At 39.7% G+C, this 15,046-nt stretch overlaps 4 protein-coding genes across 8 annotated transcripts; 2 read left to right on the top strand and 2 right to left on the bottom strand.

Moving 5' to 3' along the window:
- Window positions 1-558: 558 nt before the first annotated feature.
- LOC106637071 (ras-related protein Rab-34) lies at window positions 559-5,475 on the bottom strand. Its single transcript, XM_089595955.1, has 7 exons — window positions 5,413-5,475; window positions 3,802-3,968; window positions 2,896-2,997; window positions 2,603-2,667; window positions 2,359-2,489; window positions 1,536-1,743; window positions 559-686 (listed from the first exon to the last, which is right to left on the bottom strand). Exons 1-7 carry the CDS (start codon window positions 5,473-5,475, stop codon window positions 607-609), a joined length of 816 nt encoding a protein of 271 aa, XP_089452081.1. The 3' UTR covers window positions 559-606.
- Window positions 5,476-6,827: 1,352 nt separating this feature from the next.
- On the top strand, window positions 6,828-7,805 carry LSm7 (U6 snRNA-associated Sm-like protein LSm7). The gene is made up of 4 exons (XM_089595962.1): window positions 6,828-6,892; window positions 6,977-6,991; window positions 7,113-7,296; window positions 7,374-7,805. Exons 1-4 carry the CDS (start codon window positions 6,887-6,889, stop codon window positions 7,514-7,516), a joined length of 348 nt encoding a protein of 115 aa, XP_089452088.1. The 5' UTR covers window positions 6,828-6,886; the 3' UTR covers window positions 7,517-7,805.
- Window positions 7,806-8,057: 252 nt separating this feature from the next.
- On the top strand, window positions 8,058-10,061 carry RpL23A (ribosomal protein L23A). 5 transcript variants are annotated; one of them, XM_089595844.1, is made up of 6 exons: window positions 8,059-8,152; window positions 8,543-8,659; window positions 8,714-8,779; window positions 8,948-9,013; window positions 9,310-9,437; window positions 9,633-10,061. In XM_089595844.1, the coding sequence occupies exons 1-6, from the start codon at window positions 8,108-8,110 to the stop codon at window positions 9,892-9,894; spliced, it is 684 nt and encodes a 227-aa protein (XP_089451970.1). In that variant the 5' UTR covers window positions 8,059-8,107; the 3' UTR covers window positions 9,895-10,061. The 5 variants fall into 5 exon arrangements, with proteins under 5 accessions (XP_089451967.1, XP_089451968.1, XP_014205260.2 ...); XM_089595841.1 differs by having other exon boundaries at window positions 8,058-8,141; window positions 8,535-8,656; window positions 8,762-9,013; XM_089595842.1 differs by having other exon boundaries at window positions 8,058-8,141; window positions 8,535-8,755; window positions 8,915-9,013.
- A 92-nt stretch (window positions 10,062-10,153) lies between these two features.
- l(1)G0007 (ATP-dependent RNA helicase l(1)G0007) lies at window positions 10,154-14,411 on the bottom strand. Its single transcript, XM_014349769.2, has 7 exons — window positions 13,622-14,411; window positions 13,289-13,530; window positions 12,922-13,205; window positions 11,598-12,839; window positions 10,894-11,507; window positions 10,350-10,825; window positions 10,154-10,270 (listed from the first exon to the last, which is right to left on the bottom strand). Exons 1-7 carry the CDS (start codon window positions 14,114-14,116, stop codon window positions 10,189-10,191), a joined length of 3,435 nt encoding a protein of 1,144 aa, XP_014205255.2. The 5' UTR covers window positions 14,117-14,411; the 3' UTR covers window positions 10,154-10,188.
- Between the last annotated feature and the right edge of the window lie 635 nt (window positions 14,412-15,046).

Raw genomic sequence — 15,046 nt, 5'->3', positions numbered from 1 at the left:
AGGTGGTGGTGAAGAGGAATGATTCATTTGTAGTGATTATTGATGACAAGGCTTGCCAATTTAGTAGTGAGGGAGAATATATGAAAAGCCCGGCTACGTGTGGGTGGATTTTTTCATGCTGCTAGTGGTCACACTGGTTTCGACGATTTGGCGCGTTGTGTTTGATATGGCGTTCTAGATTGTTCGTAACGGTCGATAAAATTACTAAGTGTAAGTATACTTGCGGATTGAATAGAAACTACTTACGCCTGTTTTATTCGATTTTTATTCTTTACTTTTAATCTTTCAACTTACACGCAACTTGTAAAATATTGTCACTTGAGAATTAATAAAATATAAAATACATAGATATATTGCTTTTTCGCACAAGACATTAATATTACAATGTAAAAAAAATTACTTATCAACTAAAAAGTACGAGTTACAGTCTTAAATAATTTCAACTTCACCAATGTACTTATGAATATGTTATAGAAAATAAATGAATGAATCTACGTTTTCTGTCTCACTTGATGTTGACTGGAAATATTTAATGCACGTTTCGTTGTATAAAATATATATATATATCTATTTTCTCGCAAATCCGTGATTGTTGTAACACATCGGTTAGACTTGAGTCTGGCAACTGGAACACTTTGGTATCCTTCGATCCTTCATCCGCACCTTTTTCGTCTCTCGATTCAGCTCTGGAGCAACAAAGGAAGGAAAAAATCAAAATCAATCAAACAATCGAAAAATAAAGCTTGTCATGCATGGGTTTTGGATAACGAAAAAAATATCGTCGTCCCAAGCCACTCCAGGGTCTTATACACGGAGGCGTGGGTTTTGCGATATTGTGTCGCGTCGTTTATTCGAGCGTAACGTCATCGATATACACGTACTGCGTTTAAAATAAATGCTATTCATACGACCGACAATTCAATAACCCATTAGACGGTTCCTTCTTGCATGACAAATGTCGAGATAATAATTGGTCACGTCTCCACAGTCCACACCGAGACTTTCATCCGAGTTTTTTTTTAAAAAGCATACATGATTTTCCTGCAAGTGTATACATAGGCATAAACGACTCGGTGCATACAAAGGAGGTGATGACTACTTTCAAGCTTTGAAAGGCCATTCAATTCAAACAAAAGATAGTGAGAAAGCAAAGGGTTTTGGTTTTATATGAAAAAAAAAAAAAAAAAAAAAAAAAAAAAAAAAAAAAAAAGATCAATACTGCATCTGCTGTGTCCTTTTCGGGCGAGCATTACGTCACGGAGTGCATTACTTATTCTTCGAAACTTTTGGGTATCGAAAAAAGGCAACTTCTTGCCAAGTATCATTTTCCACATTAGACTATAGCTCTCTCGAGTCAACGAACCTCGGCGTGCGCGAGGGCCCCTCCCCAGGACAATTGTTACATGGGTAATCACGAAAAAAGAAAGGGGGGACGTAAAAAAAAAACCAAGAAACAGGACAAAAGGATTTTCGGCAGGTAGGGGACGACGCACGCAATAAGTATACATATAGGTATAATAGATGCAGGTACTTACTGATGAGATCGGTACCGAGGACTATGGGCTCGAGGCGGGCGCTCTGCACCTCGCGGAGGACGCTCGCGTTGAAGGCCAGCGCCGCAACTCTGGCGAACAGCTCGGCCACGCCGTCGCCGCTCCTCGCCGACACGGCCCATAGCTCGGCCCTCATGCGCCGCGATATCTCCAACGCCTTGGCCTCCACTATCTCGTACACCTGGTTCGACTGAAACACGCGCGTCCATTTTACCCACTTCCTTACAAGCTTTTTCACTTGGCTTTTAATGGTATACGTTTCCGCTTTTTTTTTTTTTTTTTTTTTTTGGTAAGTACACGCAAGATGGGTTTGCTGTTTCGCTCTGTACTTTCAAGTGCTCGCGCCGTCGTGTCGATTACCGGTGCGGGAATCATCACCATCTTTTTTTCTTTGCGTATTTCAATTTGTTTGATCGGTATGCAACAACGGTACTTTCGGACACTTCTCGTACGTACGAAAGATTACACAATATTTTCATCCAATGCCGATTTGTGTGCATAAAATGTTATCATCTCGATTTCATCGGTGTTATGGAGTCTCGCGCCTGTGTTTTATGTTGTGTCCGTAGTGCAATGTACCTTTATTTTTTACAAAATTCCAGTTTCGATGAAAACCGCAGCTCTTGGGGAAAAATGTCATTTTCTCGGTAACTCGTTTAAGAAAAAAGAAAAAAAAAAATGATAAATTCGCTATCAGTCGTGAATGAAACACTTTTTTCCCTAATAGCTTGATAATTGCCGTATGATTGTATTTATCGTGACCGGGTGATAGTTTTCCAATGATCGTCGACATAAGTATACTCACCAGTAAGTCGCGCTTAGTCCCGACGAGGAAGATGTGATAAGGTCCGGTGTTGCTGTGATTCGCCTCGTTCAGCCACTGATTGCAATGATGCAGCGACATGAGGCTTCCCAAATCGAAGACTATCATGATTACTGAAATTTTTGCATTCAACGGCTGTATATCATCATCATCATCATCATCACTTGCACAAAATTATCGTTATCCCGAATAAGTATAGTAGTACAAGCGTTGGTTAAATTATTACCATTAGCTCCCCTGTAGTACGACGCAGCGATGCATTTAAACCTCTCCTGGCCCGCCGTGTCCCAGCTAAGTGAGGACAGAGAAAGACAAATCACATAATTAAGTACCCAGCCATGTTAATCACCTACTTTTTTTGTCCACGAATGCTCGATTCTTTAATTTGTTCATTGTTCGTGCAACTAAAGTGTGTGTGTGTGGGGGGGGGGAGAATAAACGTGGTCACACGCATTTTCGTTGCTTCAATTACAATTGAATTGTCGTGCAGTTGAAATTGGATACGCGTCATATACGTACATTTGCAAGTTGAAAGGAACGCCGAGTATGTCGAATCTCTCGACTTCGAAGTCGACGCCGATCGTTGCCTTGTAATTGTTGTCGAACGACTTGTGACAGAATCTGGAATTTGAGCGACATCCGATGAAACTTTTATTGCGTACATTTTTTCAATACTTTCATGTTCATGAAGCGTTGAAGGGAAAAAAAAAAGAACTTGTTTGCTTCCATTGCTGAACAACAACTTTGCGTTAGATACGAATGTAACATGTTTGTACAGAAAAATGAATTTTAAAAATGAAAATGAAAAATGTACCAAAAAATACGCGCGAAACCCCAAATAGTATGAACTATGAGATGATTTTTGGTACAATAGAGGGATTTTCGAGACGATGATTAAAAATCAATTTGTAGAGACGACAGGTACAGACACATGAAACGAGAAACTTTAATTAATTTTGAGCTCCAAGTGAAATTGCAAAATAAAATTGAAGAAAACGCACGACGATGGCGCGCATCTCTCAAAACACTTTGTATGTATATATTAATATGGATAAAATCTGGGGAGCTGTTGAGAAAATTCACGATCACCGAAGAAAAAAAAAGAGAAAAAAAAAAAAAAAAAAGCGTCGAGCAAGTGGGTGGACAGAGCGTATACTTATAAATTATACCCAGCAGGAAAGTGCCTTTCACGTGTTTCCCAACACGCGCGGGCTACATACGCATCCTGCAGCGCTCTGCCGTCCCAATGGGGAGAGAAAAAAAAAAAAAAAAAACAACATTATTTCAGCAATGGGAGTAAACGAGCGAGACCCTCCTCGCGCGTATGTGTTATACAGTAAGAGGAAGCTCTCTCTCTCTCTGCAGGCAGAGCAATATTATTATCTTCCCTCGCCATCGTGTATACATATATACCCATACACTTACCGATTGACCAAGCTGGTCTTACCGACCGCGACGTCCCCCAGCACGATGACTTTCGAAATGCGGGGAAGAAGCGGCTGGGCGGCGCAAACCCGGCGCACTGCTCCGCTGAAGTCGCGCTCCTGATACGGTGTTTTGTCCCCTGCGTATGGTACCGGCCACTTGCGTATCTGAGGAAAAATCACGAGAAAAAAAGAGATAAAGAAAATTAATCGAGTCGTATGTTACATTGCCGATGAAGCTCGGTGCGAGGCCGATTTCCGGTTTCTTGCGCGGATCGGTTGGTTTCCTCGTGTTTTTGTTGACGAGCTGTCGCGGATACTACGCGCTCGCATATATGATAAGTATCGGTCCACGGGGATGATGTAGAGCCAAGGAGGCCGTTTACTTCGTGGTGTTTGTGTTTCGTTAACGGTAGTGCAGCCAATCTGTACGGGCGGTTTATGATATACGTCTCTGGCGCGTATCGCGAATCTAGTTTCTCGATCGCGCGGAATGAGCGTTTTACATTCAACGATGGACATTGCTTTTACGTATATAGGGTACACACCTAATATACTTGTTCATCAAGTTTTCATCTTTTTTTTTTTTTTTTTTTTTTTTTTTTTTACACCCATCCGTTGAATCTCCATCGGTTATTGGGGACAAACGGTCAAAGTACTGTATATACATATTTTACAATTAATCATTATACACCTACATAGGTCATTAAAATAACAACAACGTATATGCAAGTAAGTTGGTAAGTTTTTTTGGGACGATTGGTACACAAAATTTCTACGTAATTTGGGTAAAAACGCGTAATATGCTATCTTTTGATTTTTCAAAATGTTGCATGCACACAATTCGATGCACGTATATAACTCGCGATAAGTATAGGTGTATATATCAAGTATTACCAGGTTGCGGGTAGGTATAATAGTAGTAATAACGCAGTTGCAGGAATGTACCTTTTTTCAAAGTCACGAATCATCTTTACATTGTTCGATGAAATACGCGTGTTCCCGGTTCCGTAGTATAAAAAGTATACACTGCACGTGTGTACTCGTAATAATAGACATACCGCAGTGTACCTATATACATATAAAAAAAGAAAAAGAAAAACCCCCATTTTTAAATCCACCGCGTATCACCGGGTCGAGCAAAAGGGTAGTGCTGTGATTTCACGCTTGAACAAACAGATTTACCTGTGTACCTAAGTATACTTAATATTTGTTCTCTTGAAATTGCATGCTCGACATACACGTTGTGGATGCATCGATTGGGTACCTTTACTATGTACCTACACACGACGCGCATTTTTACGTAGGTATAAGTAGGTACAGTTTTGCATTTAAAAAGACCGTTTGTTTTGGAAGATTAAAACTAGTTTATTTTCACTCGAAATATTTGTTTCACGGTTGACACAATGACTTTTTCGTTGTACCAGTGATTTGGTGGATTTTTTTTTTTTTTTTGTTTGTTTTGTTATTCACTTAAAAAAGAAGAATGTTGTGAGCTTAGTATAGCACGGAAACGGCTAAAAAATGACACGCGTGCGGACCATTTGTGTCCAAATAGAAAGAAAAAGGGGTGAAATTTAATTTAACTAAAAAAAAAAAACCAAGCATTTACCGTGCGGTCACTGCTAACGTCGCTGTTCATCATCTTGTAAATCGCCGATCGGGTCTCTAACATATCCAATCAAACCACCATCGAACGATCGGTAAAAAAACCTCTCTCCCCCTGTTGACGAAGGGATTCTCCTTGGGGGGAGGGCCACCTTTTACATTATTTTTTCTTCTTCTTCTTCTTTGTTTCCTCCAATTGTATGGTTAAACTGCACTTTTGGACGAAACGAAACAAAATACGATTTCTCGGTAACCTGCACCAAAGCGACGGAGAGGCACAACAAACGCAAAAATAAACACGTATATAAGGGGAGACACTATACGGGCGGATACCGAGGTGGTTACCGCGACAGGTGCTCCGAGCCAAGTGCGCGTGGGTGCGGATACACGCTTAGGTTTATACGCTTGCTTGGGCCCCCATGCGACTACCGCGTACTTACTATCCTATGTAGAATATGGAGTGTGCAATGCATATACGCTTTATGCAAAGAGTATAAGTATTTTTTTTTCTTTTTTTTTTTTTTCAAGAGGGAAACGACGCTTTTTTTAAGCTGGTGGTGCATCCGAGCTATCACATATGGTAATTTACACACGAGTATCGGTAATCAGAGTATCGGACAATCGGATAATAAGAGGAGGGACTGAGGGAGGATAAAGGATGTGTGCACTTTGTCATTATACGTGCATGCATGGCTTTTTGTTTGCGGCTGTACATGTAATCACAAAAAAGATGTGCGTGCGCGTATAGAAACGCGTCCAATGTACTTACTTATTGTAAGAGGAGGTAACATCCTTTGTTCCCAAAGTTAAAGATAATGCGGTGACGATGTTTTTTTTTTTTTTTTTTTTTTTTTTTACGTGAATATGTTTTAGTTTTTTTAGTTTGTTAACGTTTAATAGATACTCCATGTTATTAAAATCATACTAGGCCAGTGTATAGGCTTCGTGACATATTGAATTTGAATTGTAGGTACATATTTCGTGTACGTGTTTCTTTAACTTTGAAAGTGCACATGTAAATAAATTTTCTTTGTCTCTCAAGATTAATCAACAAATCACAACTAATTTCATTTTTTATTCATCAATATAACATTCAAAATACACCATATAGACTGGTAAATATGTATGTATATCATTCATTCATTAATTGGGCCTTGAGAGTTTTTTTTGTTTTTTTGTTTTTTACAATTCTAATCAAAACAAACTTCCATAATGTCCAATCGAAACGTATTTCCCATCGATTACGAGATAGTAAACAAATTTGATGTCATGTTAACATTGTCACTAGAAAAATAAACTACCTTTTTCATCTTAAAAATAAGTTGTACATGCAACGGTGAAGTAAACAAATTTCAAAACGTGCCGCATACCCGCGCGCAAGAAAGTTCGCAGTTTCAGCTATAGCTAGTTTGTAAACATACAGCACACTGTCGTCACAGTTTTTATTTTTATTTACTAGCTATTTTTTCTTTAACACGATGTCGGTAAGTAACGCAAACAAATTATTTAAATTAAAAAGCAACCTTACACAAATAAACATTAATACTTTAATCTTCATTCTATTTCAGACACAAAAGTTACAGGTAAAACATTTCTTCTAAAGCTAACCTATAATGTGTAATTTCTCGATGTTATTCAAATTATACTTTTACTGTCTCATGGTCTAAGTATACGATAAATTGACACTTTGATATTTATGTACAGAACTCCCAAGGAGACAATAAGGATAAAGAAAAGAAGAGGAAAGAAAGCATTCTCGACCTATCAAAGTATCTGGAGAAAAGCATCAGGGTAAAGTTTGCAGGTGGCAGAGAGGCATCAGGAATATTAAAGGGCTATGATCCACTTTTGAATCTTGTGTTGGATAGCACAGTGGAGTATCTTAGAGGTTGGCATCACATAATTAGTTTAGTTTATTAGTGGTCAATAATAATTCAATTATAATTCTTTATTATTTTCCTACAGATCCAGATGATCCACACAAACTTGATCAGAACACACGTTCCCTAGGTCTAGTTGTTTGCAGAGGGACGTCCGTTGTACTGATATGTCCTCTTGAAGGGATGGAATCGATCCCAAATCCATTTACACAACAAGAAAATGCATAACCATTTAGGTTCTTACTGTGGTCATTTTATAGGTTTTTGTAAGATTGTTATGTAAATAACAACAAGCGCATTATTATTTTTCTACTTTGAAAAAAAACAATTTCTGTGTAAGCATTGTGGAATGCTGTAAATATTTATGATCAGGAGTAATTCTAATTACATTAATATATGTAGTTTTTTTTTTTCAGTGATATATTTTGGTATATTATACTTATTTAAGTAAAATAATCAAAGTTGAAGTATTGATAAGTAAATTGAATCTTACACTAAAGATTAAAACTAAGAATAAAGTTAATGAGTTAAAAAATAAACACTAGCCTTGTGTAAATTTACTTATTTTTCTTATTGTATTCAGTCCTCCAATCTCAATGAAAAATTTGTTTTTATTGCTCCCTATTCCGACTTATCAAATAAATCAAAGAATTTTCAAATGTGAGGTGTGTACAAATCGAGAGAGAGAAAAGATTGTAAAGCCATCATGAGAGAGAGAAAGAGAAAAAAAGTACCGTCGCGACCTCTACAATTAAAGTTGTGAATGACTGCTGATGCCGTGTGGCACTGTCTTGGGTTTTCTCTTTCACAATCGTCGTCATGGCTCCTAAACCGAAGCCCACGGAAAAAGCAGGTAATTTTCAAGTAATATTATTGATTAAAACCATTTAGAAAATATTAAAATATATCGCGAAGTAGTAGAAAAATTTTTAAATCAACCATCAAGAAGTAATTTCTTAGTGCCTTAACAAATTCTCTTGCAACGATCCGACCCGCTCGGACCACATGGTCAGTGCTCTTGAAAGCTCGGATCTGACATTTCTCGTTTCTTACACCTCAATAAAAAACGAACAATGCATGAACACGTAAATATGCAATATGTACTCGATGAAACACATTGATTAATATCTTGGTTACTATTCCCGTGCTTTCCCTAGATCATAAACAAACGAGTATCAAACCTAACCTCAAACCACTTGATCAAAACAGTCACCTTATCAATCATTGCATTTTTTGATGTTTTCAGCGGGTAAGCCTGCCGAGAAGAAGGCGGAGAAGAAGCCAACTGCAGCTGCTCCCTCCACTTCGAGCTCCAAGGTGACGAAGCAAGACAAGAAGGCTGCACCAGCCCCTGCAGCAGCTAAGAAAGTGGTGGAAGCAGCTGCTGCCTCTGCTTCAAAGACAGCAGCCAAACCCGCCCCCAAGCCTGCAGCCAAATCTGCAGCTAAACCCGCTGCCAAGTCAGGTGCCAAGACTGCTGCCAAGCCTGCCGCCAAGCCTGCCGCTAAGCCTGCTGCCAAGCCTGCTTCTAAGCCAGCAGCACAAAAGTCGGCGCAAAAGACAGCAGCCAAGCCCGCGGCTAAGCCTGCAGCTCCAAAAACCGCTGCCAAGTCTGTTGCTGCCAAGCCGAAGAAGCCTGCCCAGCAGCAGCAACAGCAGAAGAAAACACCCAAGGGTGGAAAACTTGTACAACCTGTTCAAAAGGCTCTCAAAGTACAGAAAAAGGTATTTATGATATCAGTCTTGCAGTACCACATTGCTCGGAGCTCGTCTGGTGAATTTCTGATTTTAAAGATTGAATCTAGTTTTTGTCGGTTTTAATTTGACTGAGTTGTGCTTGTTACTAAAATTTATTTATGGTCAGTTCTTAAAACATGATGATTGTTAAGTATGGGAATCTCTTTGAATTCTATGAAATGATACTTTTAATACAATACTGAATTCATTAAAAACCGTGACAGTCATCAGAATCGACAACATGGTTAAGGGCATATTTAACGTTGAAATTTTCTATTTTTTAGGTTCTCAAAGGCACCAATGGCACCCGTGTCAGGAAAATCAGGACTTCAGTCCACTTCCATCGTCCAAAGACCTTCAGACCTCCAAGGAATCCTAAATATCCACGAAAATCAGTGCCCAAGCGCAGCAGGTAAGAAAAATACCGCAACTGTAGATTTTTTAGTACAATTGTTAACTCGAAGCATTTATATTATGATGAGTATTTTTGGGAATCTCTTTGAATTTCTTTGAAAACAACCAATATAAATTCTGATATGTGTTGCACGACAAAATTTTGTACTCAAGTAAGCAAGAGTTGTTCTTAAATACTTATTTTTATTTGTAGGATGGATGCTGTCAATATTATCAAGTTCCCATTGACTACCGAAGCGTCAATGAAAAAAATCGAAGACAACAACACGTTGGTATTTATTGTTCACAAGCAGGCCAACAAACATCACATAAAGTCTGCTGTTAAAAAGCTGTACGACGTCGATGTACTAAAAGTCAATACGCTTATTAGGCCAGATTCAATGAAGAAAGCTTATGTACGGTTGACACGGGATTATGATGCTCTTGATGTTGCTAACAAGATTGGCATCATATAAATGTTAATAATTTACAACTTATAAATAAAAGAATTTATAAGAAACCACAAAGATTTTCATTGTGCTTTTATATTCCGTTTCTACTTTTCAAAATTAATTTACAAAATTCAATTACTCTTTGTTTCCTTACCTTTTGAAAATTGAAATAAAAAAAAATTAATCTATTAGTATGATGTATTATTGTTACCTCATATATACAAACAAAGTGATTAACGTAAATACATGAAAATTTTATTTTACAATACAAACTATGTACAGAATAAATTATTATACAAAATAGTTGTTTTTCACTGTTTACAACCCCAAGGTTCTCGGAGTTTTCCGATACGACGCTGGGGTCCCAGGCTCTCTCACACCCGGAGTCAATATTTCTTGTCTGAAAAAAAAATCAAGTAGAGTGGTGGATTGTACTTTAATATGCTTATGAAATTAGAAATCAGTCCAAACAATCTCACCTTCTAACCGATGCCTGTTCGCGCTCTAATTGTTCTTGTGCACGCGCTTTGATTTCCGACTCGGCTTCCTTCATTTGGCTTTCCATCTCGTTGAGGTGCTGAAGCGCTTGTTTCTTCGATCGGCCGTTTTTACCCGTTTCCTTGACACTGAAGAACATTGGTCCAAGTTCGGCAAGCCAGTAGCCGTCTACTGCAGTGACGCACTGCATGTATTCTTTGGCCGTCATCACGAGCTCATGGTACACAACGTAATCTGGAGTGAAACCCATGCCAAAGAGGGCTGAAGTAGGATGCAGAGAGCAGGGCATGCCAGTTCGAAGATTGACATACTCTCCTATACCCTTGAGACGTGCGGCTTGATGGAAATAGGCCGAACAGATGCATTTGCGGACAATGTCCCAGTCTGTACCACAGCTTGTCACTTCCATTTTCTGTTGTTTCAGGATTTCTTCCAGTTGTTGACGTACTTCTCGGACCTGAATGAAATTAGAAACTTAGCCTACGTACTTTTAACATCGAATACACATCCCAGGATTCTTATTACCTTTCTCATTGCCTTGGCGTGAATGAAATGATCAGTGCACCAGCTGCTACTGTACCCATTTGTCTTCCACTGGTTGTAAACGTTCAAGAAAGTTAGATGATCAGATTCAGGTACCTGAAACTTTTCTCTAGCGGAATCCGAGTCCTCCTCGCGCCCCTTAGGTCGGTAAAATATGGACGGTACCGATAGCATAGATACTATGATTAATATTTCAGAGGTACAGCCAAGATTCGAGGCAGTAATCAGCATCTGACACTGGGGTGGATCAAGCGGGAACTCGGCCATCTGTCTACCGAGCGTCGTGAGACGCCCGGTGTTGTCCAAAGCACCAAGGATCCACAGCTGGTAAAGCGAGTTGAGAATATTGTCTTGAGGTGGTGGATCCATGAAGTGGAAGGCCAGCAGATCTTGAACGCCTAGTGATTTCAATAACAATACTGTGTTGGCCAGATTTGTACGCTGGATTTCAGGCACTCCAGTTGGAAGTAATTCGTCCATGTATTGGCGCTCGGTGTAGAGACGGAAGCACTGGCCTGGCCCTGTACGTCCGGCACGACCAGCCCTCTGGTTTGCGTTTGCTTGAGATACAGGGTATATCTGCAGTGCGTCCATACCTGTTGATCAAATGGTCCATTAAATTAATTGCAAAAGCTCGTAAATTCAATAAAATGCTCAGTTATGGGCAAGCTACTACCCCAACTTACCAATCCTCGGATTGTAGACTTTAAGCTTGCAGTAGCCAGAGTCGACGACAAAGACAATGCCGTCGACGGTGAGCGAAGTCTCGGCAATGTTGGTGGCCACGACGCACTTGCGCAGGCCTTCTTTTGCCTGTTGGAAAATCTTAGCCTGTAGATCGGAGGGCAGCTGTGAGTAAATCGGCAGTATGGAAAGAGGTGCCGCGCCTTCGATTTCATTCAAGCGTTCTTTGAGAACTTCGCAGGTCACCTCAATGTCTTCTTGACCGGGCATGAACACCAGGACGTCACCCATGCGGTGCTGCAAATGGATCGTCATTACCTGCTTGACAGCCGTCTCTACGTAATCTTCGACGTGATTTTTGAAAAAAACTTTGTCAACGGGAAAGGTACGCCCGGGAATGATAAACGTGGCAGCGTTTCCGAAAAACGACGAGAACTTGTCCGAGTCCATCGTGGCCGAGGTGACGATGAGTTTGAGATCATGGCGTCGAGACACGACTTCTCTGAGCAAGCCAAATAACACGTCAGTGGAGAGAGAACGTTCGTGAGCTTCGTCCATGATGACGACGCTGTAGCGGTCGAGGTCACCCTCGCGCAAGCTCTCTCGAAGCAAGATTCCGTCAGTCATGTACTTGATAACGGTTTCCTTGGACGTGCAGTCTTCGAATCGAATGGCGTAGCCAACTTTTTCTCCTAGGGTCGAGTCCATTTCATCGGACACCCTCTTGGCTACAGACATGGCAGCCACTCTTCTGGGCTGAGTGCAACCGATCATACCATTTGTCGTGTATCCCTCCTCGTGGAGGTACTGCGTCAATTGAGTGGTTTTACCGCTACCGGTCTCACCAACGATTATTACAACACTATTTTCGCGGATGACGTTTAAAAGTTCTTCTCTGACCGCAAAAACGGGCAATCGTCGCCTCGACTCTTGTATCTTTCGGAACTTTCCCTCTGTTACCTTGCCGTCGTCGGAGATAAAGTTGGCGTACTTTTGGCCAGCTTTGAAGTCTGTTTCTTGGTCAGGTTTTTCGCGGTCGTTTTTACGAGCATCTTGCACGCCCATAATATTGCCAAGATTTGTCCCTGCAAGTTCCCAGTGCTTTTTTTGCGCCCGTTTCCGTTCCTTTTGTTCTCGGTAAGCTTTCACCAAAGCTGAGCCCTTCCTGGAAACCTGAGCCATCGGAGATGTTGGATCTCGGACTGGTATCACTGGCTCTGGTTGTTTTGTAAATACAATGCGTCCTGCAGTGAAGAGAACAAAATTGAAAATTTGAGTTGTGACAGTGACAAAGTTTTGAGTAATCTATCAATATTTGTTACTGACCATCCAAAAACGGTGGTATGACATTGTGCACCAAAAGATGAACTCTAGCTTCTGCTTCATCGTCAACGTCATCGTCATGGTCCAGTGAACTGACAACACCGGATGTTAACATTCGGTTTCTCTCCCACAACTCGTTATCTTTATTTATTTGACGTTGCTGTGCAGACATTCTTTTACGTTTTTTAGCTTCCAATTCTGCTTCCTTCTTCTGCAAATACTCCTCCGATACATCTTCAAAATGTTTGGAATCATCATCACCTAGCCCATACCATTCACGATCGAGTCTAAAAATATTAAAAAAGAATCAGTATATACATAATTTCAACAGAGCAAAGAAAACTTCAAATTTTTATGTAAAGCTTGATACCTTTTTTGCTCCTGCTCCCATAGTTCTCTTTCTTCACCATCAATCATGGGAGTAGCTCCAGAGGTCTTTCTCTCCTTGGCCCAAGAATTAAACTTGTAAGAAGGAGTAAATTCACTTCTTATGCTTGTATCCCTTGGATCCCTATTGGAATATATATTTGGAGTAGGATAGTCCCAAGTTGACCTCCTCCTTGGAGTATCACTATCATCTTCATCATCCCAGCTAGACTTTGAAGTTGGATCCTTGAAGCAATAATCAATGCATTGTTGAAAATCAGTCTATTTACATTTATCAAAGTCACTTTTAATGAACCATGATACAAAAGATACATACCCTCAGTTTATAATACTTAGGAGTTTGAGGCTCATCAGAAAATCTTGGGGTCCAATCTCTGCGGCTACTTCTATCTCCCCTGTCCCTGTAACGATTTCTATCCCTATCTCTACTTCTATCGTGACCTTTTTCTCTGCTAGAATTTCTCCTTCTATCCTTATCTTTGTCCTTAGAATGTTTATCCAGCCGCTGACGTTTCAGCCTAGCTTCCATCTTCTCTCTGGTAGGTGTATCAACTCCACCTGTATGAGTGGGAGTCTCTTCAGCATAGCTCCTGTATCTTCTTTCTTTGTAATTTTGAGAGTCTGAGGACTTTTTGAGATTATTAGGCTCCAAAGAGTTCTCCCGGCGCTTTCTTTCTGCCAATTTATCCAGACCAAGTATGGAAGTCTGCGGTTTCTTGAACGTGTGATCCGACGGCTTTTTTGTGATGACCAAACCACCAACCTCATTATCAATTGTACCTTCTAATCTATACAATTCCGTATCTTCCATGTTATGTTTGGTTCCACTTGTGTGGTACGGCTACACCAACTGTCATTAGTTTTCTTAACCTTTTTTAGTACAAATTTTCCAAACACAGTTGAGAAACCACTTGATTTTATTTTACTATTTCACTAACATAGTGCGACAAAACATCCAATTCCACTCGGATGTACACAAGCTTTAATTTGTTACGCTACTTAACTGCATCTAATATCAGTTACGTATATCATAATAAAAACTCAGTTGCGGCTGGTTTATAATTGATTACCAGTTGATTACATGGCTCCACGCTCCACTGTATTAGGGATATAGGGATATGTAATATAAATATATATATAATAACAATTCATTGTATCAGCGCCATCTAGCGTTGCGGATTTCTGAACTAAAAAGTGGCCCTAGAATTCTGAAGGAGAGCTTTAGCCCTTAGAGACACTTAATCTAATATAAACCAGCCGCAACTCATCTTGTAGCTTTAAAATGAAAAAATAATCATACATGTCTTTTTGGCGGCAAGTTAACAATCTATTTTTTACTGAAAAATTTATATTTTAAAGTATAAATACATACGAGGTCTAATTTTGGTAGAAAATAGATAGTTAACTTGCCGCCAAAAACACATGTATAATTATTTTTTTATTTCATAGCTTCGTCATGAGTTGCGGCTGGTTTATAATTGACTTAATTGCTCTAATCCTGAATGCTCTGATTGAGAATTTTAGGAGCCACTTTTGGCCAAAAAATAAAGACCGCTAGATGGCGCTGATCCAAATAATTATTGCAGTAGAGCCTTGTAATCAATTATAAACCAGCCGCAACTTGTGTAATAGATACAAAATAAAAAGTTGACATCATCTGTGCTATTTGCGGCAAGAGTACTAATTGTCATTTACCCGAAAATTGACCTCCAAAAGTATATAGATATTCTACTTATTCAGT

Source organism: Copidosoma floridanum, unplaced genomic scaffold (genome assembly GCF_036245765.1).
Source record: "Copidosoma floridanum isolate Cflo_tuat_1 unplaced genomic scaffold, Cflo_Japanese_pri ptg000029l, whole genome shotgun sequence".
In the NCBI taxonomy this organism is placed as follows: domain Eukaryota; kingdom Metazoa; phylum Arthropoda; class Insecta; order Hymenoptera; family Encyrtidae; genus Copidosoma; species Copidosoma floridanum.
This window is presented reverse-complemented; position numbering and strand designations above follow the sequence as displayed.

Bases quoted from the DNA above. Each gene is read 5' to 3' on its own strand.
- LOC106637071 (XM_089595955.1), bottom strand. From the start codon at position 5,475: ATGTTAGAGACCCGATCGGCGATTTACAAGATGATGAACAGCGACGTT. The intron at 2,668-2,895 runs GTACGTATATGA...GTCCTCACTTAG, and splicing joins GTTCCTTTCAACTTGCAAAT to CTGGGACACGGCGGGCCAGG. The intron at 687-1,535 runs GTAAGTACCTGC...TTGTTGCTCCAG, and splicing joins CCTCGGTACCGATCTCATCA to AGCTGAATCGAGAGACGAAA.
- LSm7 (XM_089595962.1), top strand. The intron at 7,297-7,373 runs GTTGGCATCACA...ATTTTCCTACAG, and splicing joins CACAGTGGAGTATCTTAGAG to ATCCAGATGATCCACACAAA.
- RpL23A (XM_014349774.2), top strand. From the start codon at position 8,108: ATGGCTCCTAAACCGAAGCCCACGGAAAAAGCAG. The intron at 9,014-9,309 runs GTATTTATGATA...TCTATTTTTTAG, and splicing joins CTCTCAAAGTACAGAAAAAG to GTTCTCAAAGGCACCAATGG. The intron at 9,438-9,632 runs GTAAGAAAAATA...TTTTATTTGTAG, and splicing joins TCAGTGCCCAAGCGCAGCAG to GATGGATGCTGTCAATATTA.